Source organism: Gallus gallus, chromosome 10, assembly GCF_016699485.2.
Source record: "Gallus gallus isolate bGalGal1 chromosome 10, bGalGal1.mat.broiler.GRCg7b, whole genome shotgun sequence".
Lineage (NCBI taxonomy): Eukaryota > Metazoa > Chordata > Aves > Galliformes > Phasianidae > Gallus > Gallus gallus.
This window is the reverse complement of record NC_052541.1, coordinates 5,123,548-5,145,428: the sequence shown is the minus strand read 5'-3', so window position 1 is coordinate 5,145,428 and position 21,881 is coordinate 5,123,548. Positions and strand designations below refer to the sequence as shown.

Genomic DNA, 21,881 nt, shown 5'->3' with positions numbered 1-21,881 from the left:
AATAATACTCAAGCCACATCTGGCCTGGATCAAAGACAACAGACTTCTGACAAACTGTTGGCAGGAGCCTGGCAAAGGACACCAAAATGAGGAGAAAGTCTCTGAAAACAGAATGGAAGAGGCCTCTACGCTGATAGGAAATAATAACAAACTACCACACACGGGAAACAAAAACTTCACTCTGAACATCTTCTTTAAATCCAGTGGTTTTAGATACAAAAGAGCTACTGGAACGAAATGAGGTACATTCTGTCCAGTGGACACTCTCTGGAATCTGAAGCACCTATGTAGGGCAGCATAATGAAACTTCTATTTCTGCTGCTCACAATTCACCAATTTTCTGAGTAAGTCTAAAACTCCTACAGACTCACTGGCCTCCTGCTGCAGCAATTAATTCATTTTTCCTACTAAGCTATTAATTTATTTTAAAAAGTCATTGTTGTTGAACAATGCATTTACATCATTAATATCAGTAAACTCTTTCACTGCACTATTGTTTATTAAAAGACAAAATCAGAAAAAGGAAATTGGAAAGAGGGAAGGTTATAAAGCAAAAAAAAAAAAACAGCGATGGCTCTGGAACATAAGGCACACTCACTCATGGAAATTCTGTTTGAAGCCTCACTGTCTGTTTTATTATGGATTCCATAGACAGCTTCTAATTTAGTGCAGCTGTTAACACTCCTGCTACATCAAAAATTCTCTCTGCTGAACTTTTGTAGAGGCTTTTGTGTTAACACACGCAACAGGCCTTTCCAGTTTCACATTTTTATAATTATGGTATTGCTGTTCTCATTCATATTGTAAACTTGATCAGATTTAAAACAAAAAACCACAGTAGTAATTTACATGTGTTGGTAGCAATGTTTTTACTAGCTACTGCATTCAACCAGCGATGCATAAAAGGTGAGGAATTGCCGGTCAGTAACTAGCCTAGAAACAGTTTCTAGGTGCATTGCCGCGAACCGCCTATTATAGCACCTTCTCTGACAAACCACTAAGAAAACCTTTGATCTTCAATTGCCATTCAGAGCGTTAATACTCAAATTCTTTTAACCATATCCTTCAAGAAAATTAAGATAAACACCTCAATTGCCAACTAATGAAGGGTAAAAATCTACAAGAAGGATTAACCCACAAATAGAACATTTAAAGCTTTAAATAACAAACTGAGTAAGAAAAAGCTGTTATTGTTTAAACACAGCTTACATAGCTGCTAATCGACACAGGTTTGTGTTTCTTCTGTATGTTTACAACAGCCAGCTTTTCTTCCACATGCATCCACAGTAGTGTTTCCTTTCTCTCTGACATACTAAATTAATTGGAGATAACACACTTCATACCTTTTTCAGTAAAAGTGCTTCAGAGCCATTCTGAAACATTTGTTTCGCAGTGACATATTGTGACAAATCCAATAATAATGGGGAAATGTGGTGAATCTGACAGAAAGATACTCCTCGTGCCCGCTAATGAGAGTAAAACAGTAAGAGAAGCACCTATCAAAAAATGTAGTAAGCAATTTATTTGGCTGAAACACAAGCAGTGCTTTTTCTTTCCCTGCTCCCCTTTCTCCCACTTTTGCTTAGAGCGGGCTTTTTGTTTTGTTTTTTTCTCTTCATTTTGCTTTATATTGTCAACCAAGAACACAGTTCCTGAGGAGACAAACAGGGGGTAAAGAAGACAAATCTGTCTCCTTTGTGTGAGAGCTGTAGGCCAGAGTTATCAACTCCTCTGCTATTCAAGACAGATTTGCATATCCAAGGCCACCCGAGGCAGAGAAGGCATTTGGAGTCTGATTTTTCCACAAGAACACATCAGGGAGCAAAGCAAAATAAGGAAACTCCGAAAAAAATCCAAGTAACTACTAAAAAATATAACAAAAGTTTTCAGAGAGGAAAGAACTCCCATTCAAGAAATTCTTTGAAAAAAAAAAAAAAAAGACATTTTATACATAATGGAATTTCCAAAGATCCTTATAAAAGAAACTTCATGGACAGCAACTTGGCACAAGAACTTTAGATTGGCATCCATGCTGTTTCTTTCTATATCTTAATACAACACTATTTCCCTGCACACAGGAATCAAGCCAGTCTGAAAGACAGGGTAGGCTACTTTCCTGGCACCGTTGTACTTTTACTATTGTTTGGTGATACAAAAATAAATAAATAAATAAATGCATACATCCAAACACACACACATATAAAGCTACTATGGGAGGTACAAAATACATCAACTCACCCAGCAATACGTACTATCTGGAAATATTGGAGAAACATCACTGGTGGGAGATAAGATTCCCATATAGTCAATCCCTAATCACAGTACTTGTCCTCAAATACAACAAATACAATACTGGAATTAACTGATCACATAACGTCAACATAGCAATTAGAGAAATTACTTTTAGGAGTCTGCCAAAGAAGATGCTATTAAGCCTGAAAAAGAACAGCAGATTCTCATTCCACAATACACATTTCAAAGTCTTAAATGTCCTGATTCATGTCCATTACCCATTCTGAACAGCTCTTAGAAGACATTAATTGACATTAGCAGAAATCAATTTACCGTAATTGGTTCTAATGAATATTATCAACTGCTATCTTTACTGGAGATGACTACTCAACCGCCTAAGGACAAAACCCCTCTTAACATACCATGAGAGAGCATGCTACAGGATAGGACTTAGCAAAAAGTAATATACAGAGCCAAAATTTGTTTCAACAATTAAAAAAAAAAAAAAAATCAAAGCTTTGAGCCTATTAATATCTTTACCATAGTGCAAACATTTTTCATGGGTTTAGGAATCTGGTAGTTCAAGCGCAGGTTTCAGAAGAAGTGTTGACCACTGCCTGAGATCTAGAACAAATCCTCCTTACACCAGCAAGATCTGTAAAGTACTTCAAATGATCAACAAGTTCAAGCTAAATGGTACTACGTATGTATAAAATTTATTAGAAGAAAAATAAAAAAGAGTTTCATGCAAGCTGTTAACGCCTGCTGCTAGGGTGACATGGCTAGGCATGACAGCTAGGGAGCACGCACTGCAGAGACAAGTAGTAAAAGAAGGGGTGCTGTCTTGTAACTCCTGAGCAGTTTTATCTTTCCCTCTAAATGGAAAATGGAAACAGAACAGGGAAGTCTTCCGGGATATGTAGTTCTTCTTCTAAGAACCAGGTACTCAGAAATATAGACAGTCCACGGAACTGGAACACTAACTCTTTAAATCCCTGTGCTCTACATGATGTTGTGATGTAGAACACCGATAACAAAAATCATAAAACCATGACAACTGTTCTTGTCTCCATTTACCATGGTTAATTTTCCAAGCAGTTGATCATACAATCCAGACTATTATCAATGGATTACAACCTTTCCAGGACCTCTTTGGTGCTGGAGCTGGAGGAGCAGCTGCAGGAAAGCACAGACTCTGAAGGACTACATACAGGTAATACCAGACATGGTTTGCTCTGGGTGTCATCCTTGCAGCTTTACCAGCCAGCCCTAGAAATCTATTCACCCTTCTCAGACAGGGCCAACCTTCAGCAGCTAAGACAAACAGTGGCTTAGCAGATACAAGAAAACATACAAAACAATGAGCTGCGAAGTGCAACTGTTCCTTGAAAACTGCAGTCAGTTATGCCATAAGGCGTATTTTCATAAATCCTTGTCATGGTTTTATGACCTACCCTTCCCCTTTTCCCTTTCCCTTTTTGGGCTGGTGGGCCTGTTGGTCTGCTACTCCCCTGTCATGGACACAGATAGATATAGATAACTCTGTGACAATCCTGATTCTTCTTCAGAGCCATTGCGAGAATGGAACTATAGCTACTAAATCATTAAAAAAAATCCTCTGAAAAAGTTGTTAGAAAGCTACACAAACAAAATTGGTTACAACAGAGCATATGCAGCAGGCTAAATATTATGACTTGGAATCAAATTGGTCAAATGACTGGTCATGCTGTTACCTCATAATGGACATTTTTTTCAGCTAATATTTTTACAACAGTATGGTCTGTAGTCATAGTCATAGGTTTACAACTAACTTGGATTTACTATAATTAGTTTGATGGAATATTTCCTTTCTTAAAATGGCTTTCAAGCAGCCCTGAGGAGAAGTATTTGCAGATGTCAGTTGATGAAAGACTGAACATGAGCTGGCAATATGTGTCTGCAGCCCAGAAGGCCAACCATATCCTGGGTTGCATCAAGAGAAGTGTGACCAGAAGGTTGAGGGAGGTGATTCTGCCCCTCTATTCTGCTCTCTTGAGACCCCACCTGGACTATTGCATCCAGTTCTGGAGCCTCCAACACAAGAAGGACAGGGACCTGTTGGAGCAGGTCCAGAGGAGGGCCATGAAGACTATCAGAGGGCTGGAGCACCTCCTCTATGAGGACAGGCTGAGAGTGCTGGGGATCTTCAGCCTGGAGAAGAGAAGGCTTCAAAGAGACCTTATAGGGCCTTCCAGTACCTGAAGGTGGCCTACAGGAAAGCTGGGGAGGGACTTTTTTTTTTTTTTTTTTTTTAAATAAGGGCAGGTAGTTACAGGAGGAGGGGAAATGGTTTTAAACTGGAAGAGGGTAGATTTAGACTAGATATTAGGAAGAAATTCTTTACTATGAGGGTGGTGAGGCACTGGAACAGGTTCCCCAGTGAGGCTGTGGATGCCCCTTTCCTGAAAGCATTCGAAGCCAGGCTGGATGGGGCTCTGAACAACCTGGTTTAGAGGGAGGTGTCCTTGCCTACAGCAGCTGATGTAGGCAGGTACTAAGTAGGTGATCTTAAAGGTCCCTTCCAACCCAAACCCTTCTACGATTCTATGTTTATATGAAAAGCATTGTCTCACTGAGAACGACAAGCAAGAAGTTGGATAGAAATGGCTTAAAGCTGTGCTGGGGAAGTTCAGATTGAATGGTAGGAAAAGGTTCTTCACTGAGAGAAAGCTAAGGCACTGCAACAGGCTTCCAGGGGAAGTGGTCATGGTGCCAGGCTTGCTATCATTCAGGAAACACCTGGACAGCACTTTTAGATATACGGTTTAATCCCTAGGTTGCCCAATATGGAGCCAAGGAATTGGACTTGATCCTAAGGGGTCCCCTACCTGCAGTATCACCCGTGTTTCTATGACAACTGACACTGTCTGGACATCCTGAAGTTCAGTCAAAAACATTCTGTTTTAGAACTGGTGAAAGGGTACCATTATTGCTTTCGTATGTCTTTTCAGTATACAGAAACACATGAACTTTATCACTGTTCAATACAGCTTGAAAATATAATTTAAAGTATTATTTTCCAGCTAATGTGAATACACAATCTACCTATTCATTCCCTGATGTATTTTTACAAGCCTCTGCTCAACAGCAACTGAACATAGCACAGTGAGGACCTGACAAGTGTTTGAAGATATATGTAAAATCAAAGTGATTCAGCTGTAATATTATTTCAATATTCAAATATAAGAACATAGCAGAAGAAAATTAACTTTTTAAAATTCATGTCTTCTCTAAGCTGAAATGGATTAGCAGCAGATTTGAGGTAATTAATTATAATTACGAGTTTCCAAGGGAAATAAGGCATAATAGACTCATTAACTGAAACATTACATTTGTTCTCTGTTTGATTCTCATATTATTTTAACACACTACAACATTTGTTAAAAAATTTTTTGGGCCAGACAACTTTACTTACACTGAACGGTTACTCTCTCCATGTGTAGCCCCAACTGACTTCAAAGAAAATCCACTTGGGCCTTTAATTATACATTTTCAGCTTATGAAGGTAGAATTCCTTCTTCCTGGGCGAATTCTGTGGTCTCTATTGAACATGTGTCAGTATGAGCTTTTCTCTGGTCAGGGCCGTTGAATTTGTCCTCACAGTTACTTCCTGATATTCTCTTGACTCCTGAACAAAAGACATATCACCTAACCAAATATCTAACCACGCTAATTAAGAATGCGCAGTTTTGAAACAGTCTTAAAAAAGACCTTAGTTATATTTTTAGTTTTCAACTATCTTCTGTTTGATGCTATTGCTAAGCCAATATTTTATATCCTCATTTCATTGAGCACCTTATGAACTTAATATATGGATAAATCCCACAGCCACTAATATAGCCAATATACAGAGAACTCCATATGGCTATTAACAAAAACCTTCGCACAAACCACAGTGCTCACAGTCTAGACAATGCCAGGAACACTAAAGCAGACTCTTCGTGCATGCAAAAGATGCTCACTTTGATAGAGTTGTACCATTGTCCTCAGTTTGAAAATGAAGGGAAAACTGATGACGCGCTTGTCAGATAAAGTAGCTGCAAAAATGAGGAATGGGCTAATTAAAAAGGAAATGACTATTTATTTTACGGCCCTATGTGCACTCAGAAAGTTCTGACACATAGAAAAGAAATTAAATAACTTTTCATTTTGTCTCTATGCTTTAAGAACCATGCCCAGTAAGATTACAGATAGGAGAGTGATAGGTACAGCAGGGATTTCTACCAATTAAGCTTATACACTCTGGGGGGTGTGGAGGTGTTTTTTGAACCATGAGTTATTTTTGCACATATCACAGGCTGCAGAGCCTAGCCACAAAAGGGCTTCATTAAGAGCAATATTGCCGGATTTGCTCAGAGATTATCATGCTTGCCTTCAAGTCCAAGCTTCTAGGAAGATTTCAGTGGAGAACTGAGAATGCTCAGTTCTATAATACTCTCCTATCAAAAGGATGACAGGAGTGCTTTTACATACCCAACCTTTACACTTCTGCAATAGAGGAGTGGAAAAAAAAAAAAAAGAAAAAAGGATACAATGTTTAATTAATAACAGATATAGCCATATGATGCCAGATTTTATTCCACCTTATACCTTCTATTTTCTCCTACAAGCTACCTAGCATCCCAAGAAACTACAACACCTTTTGCTAATATCTATATCTAAAATATAGATTTCAGGTTACTCTTTTTTAATTTTTGGAAATAAATTGTTTGAATCTCTGCTACATGCAAATAACTTTAATGTTTGGGGTACCTCTATCACACAGTTAACTTCAGGGATCATTTATTCCACTTACACAGTAAACTCATTTTGATTCTGTATTTCATATTATTAAAAATATCCCACTTTGTAGATTGACAATTCAGCCATACACAGAGGTTTCAATAAAGGTGTTGTTCCTTTTTTTCCCATTTGCTAGTTCTGCAATGTATCAGAACACATGAAAAGCATGAATTTATGTGCCCACAGGCAGAATGATGTAAATTATACTGGGGCGGCACCTATCCTGCATATTCTGACTTGTCTCTAGATGACTGTGATCATAAGACAAACCATACTCTACCTTACTTTCTTTTCCCTATATTGAGCAAAGGCCTTTATTTTGGCACAGCAACATTTTCACTTCAGTGCAAGCACAGTCTGAAGCTCAACTACTTCAAAAAAAAAAAAGTTAATGATAATCTAAAAGCATCGTAAACACGATCTTAAATAACTTACAGATTCTAGTGTTATATACAGTACCAAATAACGCTGTTGGTTTTTCAGCTTACCAAAGCAGGAAAGACTTAATGGAAGAAAAACAAAATTACTTTGATGTAAAGTTATGCAAGATGAGAATATTTTCTGAGACTAATAATAGTAACATTTTCTGAAGATCATGAGATAGATTCAGATAGTTGCCTTTCCTGCAAATTTCTGTTAAGACAGCAAGTACAGAACCAGATACTTGGGAAAAAAAAGAAGTGAACAGATAAAGCCAGCCTGTCTAAAACTGTCATGTTCTTATCACACACCATTTCAGAACACTCGAAAGAATTTAAGAATACAAGCACGACTTTTACCATATATGAACACTAGCTAATTATAACTTACACATCTCAAAAACATATTAGAACCAGTAAAAAATGAAACAAAAAAAAAAAGGAAAAAAAGGAAAAAAGAGAAAGGAATTAAACAGATTATGCTCAAATGTTCAATTTTCCTCAAAGCTTTCTAACTTTATTTTATTCTTTTCTTTCATGTTCACTGAAGTCTTAAAAAGTAATTTAGTCTGCTGCTCAGTCATTTCTGGTAATAAGAAGGCAACACCCTACCATCATTCTTCTTGTTTTTCCTACTTCCATTCATTTCATACAGGTTATTCAAATGTAGGCACTCCTCCTTTTGCTTTCCTAAAACCAGTAAGAGGAACCTGCAAATCTGGTGGGATTCTTGCTCGGTCTGCTGCCTGAAAAGCAAAATTACTTCAGTTGGTATCAGCACAGAGTTATTTTATCGGGTTGATAAGTAAAACAAGGCTTTCCTCCAGTTAAATAATAATTTGTTTTAGTTTGATAGGTCCTTCTAAATAATGGTGTCATCAGTAAACATCTGGCTTCTTCCTAGCAGATTAGGCCTCCAATGAGGAAAGTGTTTATAATTCTAATTTGAAACACAGCACATTAATATGCTGATTCTCATAATGTTTGCCTTAACCTGTTTGGAGAAATTATGACTACAAATATCTTGTACACAACACCTCTAAACTACCAGCTTGTACAAACAACACAAGAGCTGAGGCAGTCTCACACAGATGATTAGAACCACTTCAGAGGCAATCATGATTAGTGCTTTGGCTTCCAGCCATATTTTTCACGTAAACAAAGCATCTGTTTCTGAGTTCCTGTCCCAAGCTAATAGACCCACCTCCACTATTACTAATAAGCCCATACAAGAGAGCCAGATGGCCCATCTGAAACAGCCCTGTCTTTCTCCTGAGCTAGGCAACCAGAGCCATAGAACCAGGGTTGGCTCCAAATCATATTTCCTTGGGCTCCATGAGCCAGTAAAATGACACATAAACTGGCTGCACAAAAGAAGAACACAAACACTGGTACCATCCATTATTTAGAATTGGTGTGAGGCCAACAGCTGCCCCTCCAGATGATCCTTTCATGTAGGTACAATGAAGAAAGATGAAAAGTAGAGTGCACTCTTGCAGGAGTTGTTGTACTGCAATGCAGATTGTTACCATTCCTTGCGGGATTTTTTTTTTTTTTTTTGCAGACTTTGCAAATCCCTGCCTGCAGCCAAGCAGCATTGCTCAGCTGTCTTTTCTCTATGTTGTATGTACTTGACAATTGGGTGGTTTTACATATTTAATAGAAGTGCCAAATTTCATTAGTGGAACCAGGCTTTAAAAAGTGCTCCTCAGTAGGAACTAGAACTGTTGAGAGCCAAATGGAGCAGCAGCACTTGCATGGTTCTGCTGCAAGATCTCTTTCATCTCCCGTCACCCAAGTTCCCATTTAATCAGTTCAGTTTCTAAGTAGATTGGTCAAGATGCTCCAGAAGCCAAGAAGTTAGTGCTGCAGGAAAATCCATAACTCATCTGGCCTAAGAAGTCTATCAGAGAGAAATCTTTGTTTTCCTTAGAAGCAAACAGACAGGCAATAGTTAGTGACAGGGAAAGACGGCACAAGCAGAATTTCATTTCCCCCCTTTCTATCATTGTGTATAGGGTGCTTTGTTCCACTAAACTGACAACTGAATTTCAGCAGCATATGTCTGCGCGCACAGTTCACTACACCAGAGAAGCACAGCCACGGCGAGAATGTTTCTTGTGAGCTACTATCCTTAAGCTACAGACCAAAACCTCTTCACTTCTGTCTCCTGGGATATCAGCAGATTTGCAAAGATGTAAGTCTCCTCAGATACAGCTATCTTCCCCTGCCCAGCCATCGGAGACAGAAAAATGAATTATTGTGAGAGGGGAAAAAAAAAAAAAAGAAACCTCACGGAAATGTGCTGCAACAATTGAGGTCTGTCTGAGCCCTCTTCAATCAAAAGCAAGTTCCACTGCAGTTATTGAAGATCTCTGGGATCTCTTGGGATAAATGCTTGAATAGAAATATGTTAAGCACTGTTTTTCATGCATTTTGCCCACACTGCCAGTGCTGTAAGAGTAGGACATTACTTGATTTTGAAGGAAAGCACTGAAAACAGACCCATTTCACAGCCCAGATCAGATATAATTCTGAATTTTTGTTACTGTTCACAATGGTGTCTAAAAACTCATCTAGGATTTCCTTCAGAGAATAAAGGACTTAGAGAAACGTGCATAACCAGTGTTGCGTTTTTACAGCAAGGTTTCCACTTGCTTTTGCTTGAAGAGATTATTTCAGCGCAGGTAAGTCAGAGTGTAAAACCGTAACAAAAAAAAAACTTTCTGTATTCCTAGAAATCTAAGAACAGATCACCAAATATAATTATGGAAAGAATGACATGCATTTTCCAGGTTTTCTCACTTCATATTTTGAATTTTGGTATGTCACTTCTTGTACAGCACTAGAGATGTTGTAGGGAGAAAAAAAGTTTTGTTTTTCTTACTGAGGGGTAGAAAGAAGGCCTAAAATAGGGAAAGGAAGAAGGGAAAAGTAACCAGAAGCAAAACTGATCCTCTTGTTTAATGAGAAAAGCAGGTTTGTGGTTTTTACAAAGCTCATGTAATTAAAAAAAAAAAAAAAAAAAAGGACATTTATAGCCCTAGTTTTGAGAGAAAAAGGAGGTTCACAGTTTTTGCAAAGTTCATATAATTAACAAAACAAAACTCATGAGTACTGATACCAAGTCTCCAAGAGACATTGCTGAGGCTGGCAGTTTCTTGCAAGATTTATTCAGTTAAATGAATTGGGGCTTTGGGATGAATGAAAAAACTCTCTGAAAAAACTGCTTTAACGGGACAATTGGAAACACCACCTTAATCTAAAAAACACATCCTGAGCAGTCCCTTCTAAATGACACCAATAAAATCAGCAAAGTTTTTACAACAACTCAAAGCTGCAAGCCCACCTCAGTCTTCAACTTATGGAAAACAAATAAACAAAACAAAAGAAAAACCCACAAACAAACAAGAGAAACTCAAACCAAAACAAAAGCAAAAAAAACCCCCCCAAAAAAAAAACCCTGCGCTGTCATTTCTGGAGAGTAGGAAATTCCCTGTGCCTCTGCTGGACAGTTACACTGTGACAAAGATGCTGCTCACACTTCTCTGCTACAGCACCCTGCCTTACCAAAGAGCATTCGCTCATGGTGCACGCACACTTTGCTTCCTCTGAGGCGGATCATGAGCACTTACCAAGTTCATTAACAGCACGTGGACTATCTATTAACAGTATGACCAGAGTACCAATGTCAATGTATTTCCATCTTTCAGAGAAGCCTTCAAATATTGTATTTCCACTATTAATTTATTTAAATAAGAGCACACTACATATATTGCAAAAAACGCTGAGATGCACATTTCCACTCATTTTTAATCTGAACGGTTGAGACATCTCTATTTGCTTATTACTCCTCACCAAATGTTAATGCACAATTTATTTAATGCCTGGTTTTTGTGCACTGAATTAGCTCACAACACAGCTGAGTGTCCCTTGTGAGCAAGGGCTCCATTTGCACATGTCAAGCATCCTAGTCTATTTAGTTCTATCCCAACTGCTTAATGTCTGAAATAGAAGTATCCACTACATTCTTCTTGATCTAAACAGCCAATTTAATACGCTTGGACAAAAGGGGCCTGGTGTTTTGGTAAGCTCCCATGGGCCTAACTATATCACAAAGAAGGGATTGTTGAATACACACATAAAAAACGAAGAGATAGGAGGCAGGCGGTCTGATCTTTATGACCCACTGATTATTCTATCAGTAAGTAGAAGCATAAATCTAGCTCCTGATCTAACAAAATACTATTTTACTTCCATTTACTCTATATGTTATCTTTTATAGCCAATAAAACATTAAACATTACAAAAGGTTATGTTCTCACAGATATTTTCACTAAATATCAATAAATTCTAAGTTGAGCCAAGCAGAGATTTCAGCAGCAGCTACCCTGACAGTTGTTTGACACTCTTCCTGCAGTTCATTCTGAATACACAAGTGCCACTAATATCAAGAAAGCCCATCTGGAAAATCCAACCCTGAATTTGAATCAGTCTAATGACCCTCTTAACGATTTAATGGCAAATCTATACACTAATACAAAGTTGAGTTCTTTTTAAATGACCTGGTATATTATTTAGTGTGGAAAACAGAATTACTCCCTCTCCCCTCCTTTCTGAATATTCCCAAATACCAAAATCACCAGCCACCTTTGTAGATGATTTCTCCTGTCTTTTAAAGCTCTAAAGAGTTGTCCTGCTTTTCAGTTCACAATAATTGAGAGGGGAAAGTCAATAGAATTGTACGGGAAAAAAAAAAAAAGACAAAAAGAGATGAAGGGACTTCAGAAGGGTTGGGAAAGTTGCAGACCAAAAGTTTAATCTGTTGCAATGCCAGAGTCTCCAGTTACTTGGACTGTATGTATATCAAAGAAAGGTAGAAGGGAAAGTGAGTTTGAAAAATTATGCATCTTATGCTCCATCTCTTTGCGAGAGACTGGGAGAATACACAATTGTTTTGAACTGGATTCAGAAACAATCACCCAGAATCACTGATCAGACCCACAAAAGACTGAAGATAGGGCACGTCAGGACAGACGTCACAGGAAATAGGACAGCTCTCCAATCACAGAACAGATTTTCCTGAAACATTTAAGTACAAGGGCTTCACTCAGTCACCAGCTGGATTCCTTATTGAACTGCTCATCTCCAAACACCTGTCCCCAAGCTCTCACAGATTCACTTGTGCCCTAGTGCAATGCAAGATCTGGACCTGCAGCTGAGACAGCCATAACGGTACTTGCCCATCTGGGAAAATAAGTTCAGGTACACAGGTTAGGAAAATTAACATTAACATGATCAGTACTTGAAAACACATTTCTCAGGCAGCATTTGCACTGAAACACAATCAACAGTCATCAGCATTGAAGAACTGAACCTACGAAATGAAAATATTAATGAGAACAGCTCACCTGTTGTAGAAGGACTGATAGGTTGAGATTTATTTGAGAAATGTAGGGGCGGTTGTTTGTTTGTTTGTAGGAAGAAATTTATCTCTAATTTCAAAAGGAAATTAAGGCACAGATAAGCTGAATGACTTATCCAATGTCACACGATGTATGAAGAACAACAGAGTAACACAATCACATAATTCTGTACCATGCTTGCTATTTTTTGTCTTTTACCACTGAGTCCTAACTGCTGCCAAACTAATTAAGCTGAGAACCACATACCTTAGTTAAGACTGCTTTAAAATGTGCAGTCATGAATACACTAAGAAAAATTAGAAAATGTTAGCCAGCATCTTAATTTTTCCTGGGGGGAGAAGAGGACAGCTATACTTACAAAACACATTAAGTACTGGATTAATCCTGAATTGAGAGCATTTTCACATCTAATTCATGTTCGATGTGACTGGTATGGAGTGATACAATCTTACAGTTATTTTTTCTAAAACAAAGAGAATTTTTATTGGCATAGGAATACAGAATTATAAAGATTAAGCTAACAGACAATCTAGGATCAAACAGCATGGCTGCAAGCTCCATTTCTGCACTGTTTCAGAGAAGCTCTGAATGAGGTCAGTGGCACACTGCCCTGGCTGAAGGGCTTCCCAGAATTTCAAAACCTGGGAAATACCTGAGCAAGCAGCCCTTGTATGGCACCAGATGCACGGAGCTGGAGGAACGTATACACTGAGTTCCCATTGCTACAAAGGACAGGCCTAGGTCTTCAAAGGCCCTGGAGTAGCAAATACTCTGCACTCCTGACTGAAGATACAGACCTGAGCTTATAGCTGACTCAAGCCAAATGTTTCACTCACTCGCACAGCTCAGACAGGCTCTTACAGCTTAGCAAATGTATCACACCAGGAATTACAATATTACTCTACCAACTCACAGGCTTCATTTCTTTGATAAATTACATACAATATTCTCCTTTTTTTCCCCTAATATTTAATCAGGGCAAATCATTCTATGTGAATTATCTGTTACTTACCCAAATTTGTGTCCTTTAAAATGAATTTCTTTCACACAGAATCAAGAGGCATCTCTGCAGCTTATTCATTTAGTGTCAAGGTGTTTTCCAAGCTATGACCTACGCTAATCTAAAATACATGTAACACGTATAATGAGAGACAGAAAGAGAAGTTAGTAGATTACATCTTCCCTTCCTATATTCTGTACTGCTGTGAGCTCTCAAACCCTCTACACATGGATAGCCAATGAATGTTCTGTCAATTCATCACTTAGTTCACTGAAATTCATTATTTGGAGCCTTTTGGCTCCTGCTCAGTTCCATTACCTTGTTTTAAAACATCCTATTCTGTTTACAGATGTAGGAGCCTAATTCTGAAATACCCCAATATTGGCACTTTCTCTACAACCCAAAATAACTGGAAAATAAAAAGCAGTTGTTTGGGTTTGGTTTGTTTTCAGAGACAGAAGAGAAGTCTTCCTCCGTCGCAGCTGTAATTATAGCACCTCAGCCTCTTCTCACACCAAATTAACCCAAAGCTTTTACTAAATCAAATCCTATAATATAAAGGATATAAAACCAACTTAAGAAAGCCCAGTAATTCTGAGTGCACTTGCAATATGAAAATTTGTTAGAAGTCCAGAAACAAAACAATCCTCTTGTAATCCATCATTTGCGATAACATAATGATTTAGTCACGCTTCACAACCGCTATATGGTGTAAACTTTTCTGCTTTCCTGCTTGCAAGAAAAAAACTTGCTGCAATGAGAATGGAAAGTCCAAACAATTCACAGTAAAATCTAAAACACACCCAAAAAGCTCCATTTTGGAAACAAAGGAGAAAAATACCATTTGGAAAGAATTCAGATCCCCTATTATTAGTGCATTGGTTCTAAAATGCCAACTGTTGCTTTACTGACCTGAGTATGTCATTATTAAATATATTTGCAGTAAGTTCACTGCAGCACTGCCTCAGAAACAACACTTAATTAACTACATAGACAGCCTACGAGGGCATAAAGTATCTCATTTAGTATTTTTCTGACAAAATCTTTCAAAAATTATTTTTTAAAAATATTTCCTATATTTTAGTGCTTCATGAACATACAAGACTTCACAGTTCTTTTCGCTGCTGCATTTGTTTTAAAATCTGTCAGTTTTGCTACTTTAAATAACCCTTTCTTTTGTGGGGAACATAATTTCAAAAACATTTCATAAAACAACCCTCTTGTAAGAAAAATGATCATTTTGGATCAGATAATTCAGCCTGATTTAAGCACTACAGTGATAAAATGTATTTTACAAATATTCTTTCAATAATAAAAGCAGATTTTCATCCAACAACTACATTCTGTGCAAGCTCAGAAATACTCCCCACAAGTTCTAAAGCTTGTTGTCCCTTTACAAGAACACCAGCACTTGACCAGGAGGAGGTCTAAAATAGCCTGCTAAGGACGCCTAGCAGAGGGGAGCAGGAGACAAATCCTTTCATAGCTATTACATCAGGAATCCACAAGCAGTATGCTCTGTTATCACACCTGTATATATTCCCTCCAATCAGCCCTCTGAAAGAGCAAAGCGTGATTTTTATCTATTAATCACTAAATAGCACCTTAAATAGATTCAGTGAGTGTCATCTTCATTAAGACACTGAAAACACACAAGCTGGACGTAAACAAAGCCCTTTCACATCACTGAAATAATTCGCACTGTAGGAGAAATTTTAAAACATTCCCAAACACAAAAAGAGTCTGTGAGAGAGGAAAAGGGGCAGCTGTACACTCGAGTAATTGGAAACGTCTCCTTTAGGACAGCGATGTTCATGGCACATCAATTTTACAATCAGAAAAGACAGTGAAAATGCAAAGACTGCATTTGTTGCAACCCAAACAAATGCAACCGACAGCAGCTGAATTCTGAAGTGCCAATATGAACACAGCAAACAATTCGGTGCTGTATTTAATTTCATACAGAGAACACGAGAATGAGCACCTGTTTTAAATCAGGAGGCAGCAGCTCCATCTTTCAAGATCTTCCTGTTAAAGAAGGAAGAAAATTCCTTTACGGATATTATCATTATTAATCCACTCTTTTGAGGGTTATTTATAGGAGACATTTTGGGTTTGAAAATTCCAAGTAATATTAGAATATAAGACAATATTTTGGCTCCTTATGCCCAAAAGAGAACAATTATAAAATTGGGGTAATTATTCCAAAGAACAGTCAATTTCAAGATACAGACAAAACACTGAAAGATGAAACTGAATTTTTGACAAGAAGGTTTATAGTCGTGGAATGTAAATGTTTGGAGAGAAAAGAGCTCACAATATACAGAGATATATGTCTGGTTTTTAATTTTCTTTTAACTGCAGAACACTTGAAGCTTTCTGTGAGCTCCCTCTCGTGAACAGCTGCTGAAAGTGCGCCAAAGCACCACCAGCAGTGGGACCTGAACAACCTATGAGCTGCTATTTCATACCACTTGTTTCTTGGTGCGCCATGCCCCAGAGGGCCTTGCAAATAGCAAGGTTTGGTTCCAAAGAGATTTTTCATACAATTAGCTTTCCGAAAAACAAACAGGATATAAATAGTAATATATATATATATATTTTTAAAAAAGTTTGTCTATCTACTGTTTCTGTTCCTCATCTCTCACTGCAGCAAGAAAGAATTACATGTGAGGGACAAGCTTGGAGACAGTCACGGAGTTCGGAGAGCAACCATTACTGCTTCTGAACTAAAAACAACTACAGAGTTTTAAAATATTGAAGAAAAAAAGGTACCTTAAAAACAACCACTTAAAGTTTCTATCTTGGAAGAAACTTTTTCATTGAATAGGATGTAAATATCGGCTTCATTGTTGACTGAAGTACTATTAATTCACCTCACTTTCTCACTTGTAAAACAGCTTGCATTACTCCAATAGCAATGCACTGCAATAATAAACTGCAATTTTATGAGATGTTTACATGCTGTGCAAATGGAGCTTTAACTGCAGCAATACGGATTTCTGCATCAAGGATGCAGTACAGCATGGTGCAGGCCTGGTAGCTATTCCACAATTTGTAACTTGATCTCACTCTGAATTGGACCATATAAAACTCTTAGGCTAAGTCATCCAAAAGATGAGAAAGGAAATAGTGTACAGAAAACAGTAAAAAGTCACCCTTATCCATGTGACTGAAAACTACACCAAGGAAACCACCTGCGGCCATCTTAGAAGCAGCACTACAGTCTTCACAGGTGTTTAGCCCATTCTTGTGCACAGCTGTGCTTCTTCAGCCCTAATACTACTAGCCTGCATTGTAATGTAGGTCTGGTAAGAAATAATTATTACATCCAAGCAAATTCTACTATTGTTATTTGTTGTGCAATTTGGGATACTCCAAGAAATTGTGCCAAAGAACAATAAAATATCTCTGGAAAATGTTGGTTGTTAGGTACTATTGGAATGGAACACCAGAGAGCAAACACAATAAACCGTATCAATGCCTGATCCCACCAAAATGAGTTCAGACTCTATTCTCACTCTTTTGGGAAAGCAATGAGCTGGAGAGGCAAATTTTAAATACGTAATATTTTTATTCCAAAGGTAAATATACCTTAAATAAAGTAACGGTCTAATTTGCACCATTAGCAACTGAAAAATACGCTTTGTTTCTTTAATTTTTTTTCTTTTTTAAATCAAATGTTTCACTTGCCAGGTGGGCAATTATAAATCAAATGCTGTAACACTGCCAAGCACCATTCTCCAAAGTATTCCTGACCAACAGAAGAAATCAATCAATCAACACCACCAGCAAAAAAACAAACAGTGTTTCATGAAAAAAAAACGGCAGCTTCTAGATCTTACAGGAGACTAATTTGGTTCCTACTCCACGTTTAGCTAAAATGGTCCTGGCCTCTGAGATCACACAGGTTTACTTAGCACTGCTTTGCTCCCAAAGAAAGACTGCCTGCAATTCTGAACGTCATGTAGCAGCCAGGCAGTGCGTGCTAGCCATCAAATTCTAGCTTCATTCCACTGACTGGAAAAATGCCTGCTCTTTGATTTCTTTTACAAGGCCACATTCAAGCAAGCAAAGTTTATAGAGATGACTTACCTAATTAGACTCAAAGAGCGATTTGCTATCTCAGCAGGAGTTTTTAGATGCACAAATCTAGCCAGAGAGACACTTTGTAAACAGGTGTGAACGACTCTGCTCCATCAGGCATTAAATTGGAGCTGCTCCTGAAAAATTCTACCCTTTATGCATTTAAGTTACCAATATGTTATCCGCTGCGGTGTTTTATACCAAATATTTCCTGTAGTCTACAGACAAGGCTTTTGCAGCAAGATCCCTCACCGCTTTAACACCAACCTGAAGCAGGCAGCCGCGTGCTTCTCTCAGAAGGGCTCATCCGAACGTCCCCGCGATCCCCCGCAGGAGCGACGTGCCCTGACACAGGGCGACAGACCAACTAACAGCTGACAGAGCAGCGGACGGGACGCTTGCTGTTAGTTCTGCACTTCCAAAGGCAGAACAGCTGAGGAAGGAGGACGTCAGTTTCTCCTCATACAGCCTCAGCCTGCACGCCCGAGGGCACAGGTGCAGCACTCACTGTCCGAGAGGAAGTTTTGCACTTTTTTTCCCCCAACATTCGGAAGCGTCTTTCATACCACAGCAAGAAAGAATGTTACTACAAGACGAGGAAAGCGCATTATGCTGGGTGAGATTAACTGCAGACACAATCACAATAAGCAATACCTGTCTGCAGCGCAGGACCAGCAGAATCCTCGGCGTACCCGCATTCCGTAACGCCTCCCGGCTGCTTCGCACCGCCCACAGCTGCCTAACCCAGGCACGGGGGCTGCGCAAAGCCCAGCTGCACTCCCGCCCACAGGGGCGGCCCAGAACGTTCTGGAACGCTCCGGCCCAGCGCGAGGCACGCGCTCCCACGGCGGGAACGGCGCGCGCTGCGGGAAGGAAAAGGGCGGGAAGGAAAAGAGCGGGAAGGAAAAGAGCGGGAATCTGCCTCCCGAGAGGGGCGAGCAGCATCCATTGCTGCAGTGCCGGGTGGCCTTCGGGAAGGTTTCCTTCCTTCAGTCGCGTTACTGATGGGTCATTCATAAGCATTTAAATGGCATTTTAATGCATTCAGCCCTTGTTTTACACAGACACAACACATAGATGAGGCTTGAGTGTTGCCGTTACACTTAAGGAAAAGAAAATAAGAGCATCACAACAGGGGGCTGTGTTTGTCATTAACAAATGCATCACTAAATGGGAAAGTCTTTGAGGGACGAAGATAAGGGTTCAGCGATAGGTAATGAATTATGGACAAGGGGAAAAAACCAAGGGCTGGCACGAGCAAAGTACGCATCAGTGGATCACCAATTTTTCAGATTAAAGGTCTGAGAAAGATACATCTGTTTTATTTATGTTTTATTAGAAACATTACACAAGGAGGCATCCTCAACAAGCACGTTTAACCTTTATCTCTGGGGAATGTTAGTTTCTCTGGCTTTACGCTGTTAGGAAGTTTGGCAGAACCAAGCAGAGCGCTGCTGCTGAGAAGTGCAGGCAGCACCAGAAGCACACGGCGTCGGTGGTGTGGCAGGTATTGGGGCAGGGAAGGGTTTGCATGGCGGCTCGATTTTGTCGGGGGTTGCAGTAAAACGAAGAGCAGAATAGGCATGTCTCTGCGTTTCCATTTCCCACATCACAGCTTTCAGTCCTCTCCACCACACAGGTTCAGCAGCGCCCTCTGGTAATCACCTTTTGTGTCTTGCTATACAGGGGGAAAACACAAAATATGTATTAGGAAACAGCTATGAAATATGAGGGTATATACATGTATATACATTATATTCTAAACCTGTGGGATCAAACTGATTTTCACAACTGAAGCTTTGCTAGCCTGGAGGAAACTATCTAGACCAAGTTTTACTTGTGTGTGAATTGAGATGATTATCATTCTTACAACATACATGCAAGGCCATAGGGAGATTTGATGCAAAAAAGAAGAAAAGCAAGACCACAAAGGAAAGCTGAAGGACTTGGTTCTGTGCCTTCTCACTGAGCACCACAAAAATTTTACAGTATGTTCACTATTTTGAAGATTTACCTGTAATTTCAAATTGACATCTTACTTCAGGAAAAGATTTGGGCTTAAGGTTTTGATGCATCTACATCTATACAGATGTAAAGGTGGGAAGAAGACCAGGTTTTAAACAGATACAGCTCTTTTAATATAATTTCAATTAAATAAAACCTAACAGTTAATATTTCCTAACATCACAAAAATCACTCTCCCTAACAGTCTGCTCCTTAGGCACTGGAATGAAAGGAAGCAACAATGTAGAAGATCTATGTTAATTCAGCAATCCCAGAGCAATTCTTTTCATCTGGGGATAGAGACAGGTAAATGGAATTTTTGTTTATAACACATCAACTGATTGGGCAAAGCTTGCCTATAGCAGTCAAATGGCTGCCAGGAATTGTACCAGTGGTAGACTACAAAGCTAAACATATTTTCAATTGTGCGTGGTAATGACCTACTGTTTTCACTGCAGCCTCTGAAATACCTCACATGAATTTTACTGGTGGGATTAATCCAAAGAAAAGGACTTGGAAGATCCATACAATCGATATATACAGGATGTTGAAAATTTACCTGGATGAAATAATAGAGGGATTTTCCGTATTTCCTCTTGAATTCACTCTTAATTTTCAGCATGTCAACCTCACAGCGGGAGACCATAATCCTAATCAGGACCTTGTCACGGGTTCCCTTGCCCTATGAGCACATTGACATTTAGAACTTTAGTAGATGAAACATGCAAAAGGATGCTGTAATTGGTGTGGTGGACATACAGCAAACTACAGGCAACTGAGTAGCATCAGTAAAAGGTACAGTGAATTAAACCTTCTAACCAAGGTCATTATTGTGATCCAGGAATTTGATCACAAACTTACCTCTCTCATCAGTAGTGCCTGACTAACTTCTAGATACCAATCTAGCTACTTAGACTGCAAGCCACAGTTCTAGTTCTCCAGGTCTTCATGTTAATGCCTGTCATCATGTATTTCTCTTTCATACCTTTTCTCAATAAAATGTTTTGAGGCAAATTTAGTTACTTATTTTTCCATTTAAATAAACAGATTTTCTGCTATCAGCTTGTGTTTACCTACAAAAGATGCATCTAACTTTGGTAATTATGATCACCTGATATAATGAAGATAATTGTTATATGAGTCTTCCCTGTATTTCCATATACCAGATGCATATTAATAGATAGTCTATGAGTTAAGATATTAAAGAATGCTTGTGAACAATACGAAGTCATTACTGTTACATGCCAGTAACATGTGCCAGTTATACACCACATGAATAAAACCATCTAAGGAATAAAAATTTGATGAAACAATGGTTAGAAGATAATGAGTAGAATGAACAGTCTTTCTTACCTTCATGGAATCATAGAGTCTGTCTGCAAAGTATAGCTGCTTGTTCTGAATGCACTGAACTAGAAAGAGATATGATAAATGGGTAAACATCCTGTCCATGTACGAATAGAACACAGAATCTTGGAGCCTTTTCAAAGGCATGATAAGCTGTCAAAACAAGGCATTCACCAAAAGTTTCCTCAAAAAGGGGCAAAGAGAAATTGTTTTTACCTGAATTGTTATTTATGAATTGGTTGGCTACGCTTGTGATTGAAGCACGAATGCTTGCAATCTGAGAAATATTTCCCTCTATTGCTAGTATAATTTCAGAAGGCTAACCTTCCTCCCCACAAATCACTCTTAAGTCCATCTTTCACTTTTATGAACAACCTTTTTTTCTGAAAACGTTCACTGTATGCTAATAGGTGAGAAGTGTCCCTTTCAAGGTTGAGCTGTCTTGATTCTGCACTAGCCTTAGACAGCTTGTTTCTCCCTTAGCCTGAATTGTATTCTCTGCTTAAAGAACGTCCTGTGAAACCTGGCAACTTCCTATATATTCTC

At 38.8% G+C, this 21,881-nt stretch overlaps 1 protein-coding gene and 1 long non-coding RNA gene across 7 annotated transcripts in view; both read right to left on the bottom strand.

Annotated features, from left to right (window-relative positions):
• LOC121111665 overlaps window positions 1-18,724 on the bottom strand; it is a 239,867-nt gene extending 221,143 nt beyond the window's left edge. For both annotated transcript variants that reach the window (XR_006931125.1, XR_006931124.1), the window contains exon 1: window positions 18,639-18,724. This is a non-coding gene — a long non-coding RNA (uncharacterized LOC121111665). The remainder of the gene's footprint in view (window positions 1-18,638) is intronic.
• A 575-nt stretch (window positions 18,725-19,299) lies between these two features.
• The window catches only part of ANXA2 (annexin A2), a 32,298-nt gene continuing 29,716 nt past the window's right edge, over window positions 19,300-21,881 (bottom strand). For all 5 annotated transcript variants that reach the window (XM_040706203.2, XM_015278763.4, XM_025153801.3 and 2 more), the window contains 3 exons: window positions 21,342-21,400; window positions 20,548-20,670; window positions 19,300-19,662 (listed from right to left, as the gene is read on the bottom strand). In XM_040706203.2, coding sequence (XP_040562137.1) covers window positions 19,603-19,662; window positions 20,548-20,670; window positions 21,342-21,400 — 242 coding nt within the window. In that variant the 3' untranslated portion in view covers window positions 19,300-19,602. The remainder of the gene's footprint in view (window positions 19,663-20,547; window positions 20,671-21,341; window positions 21,401-21,881) is intronic.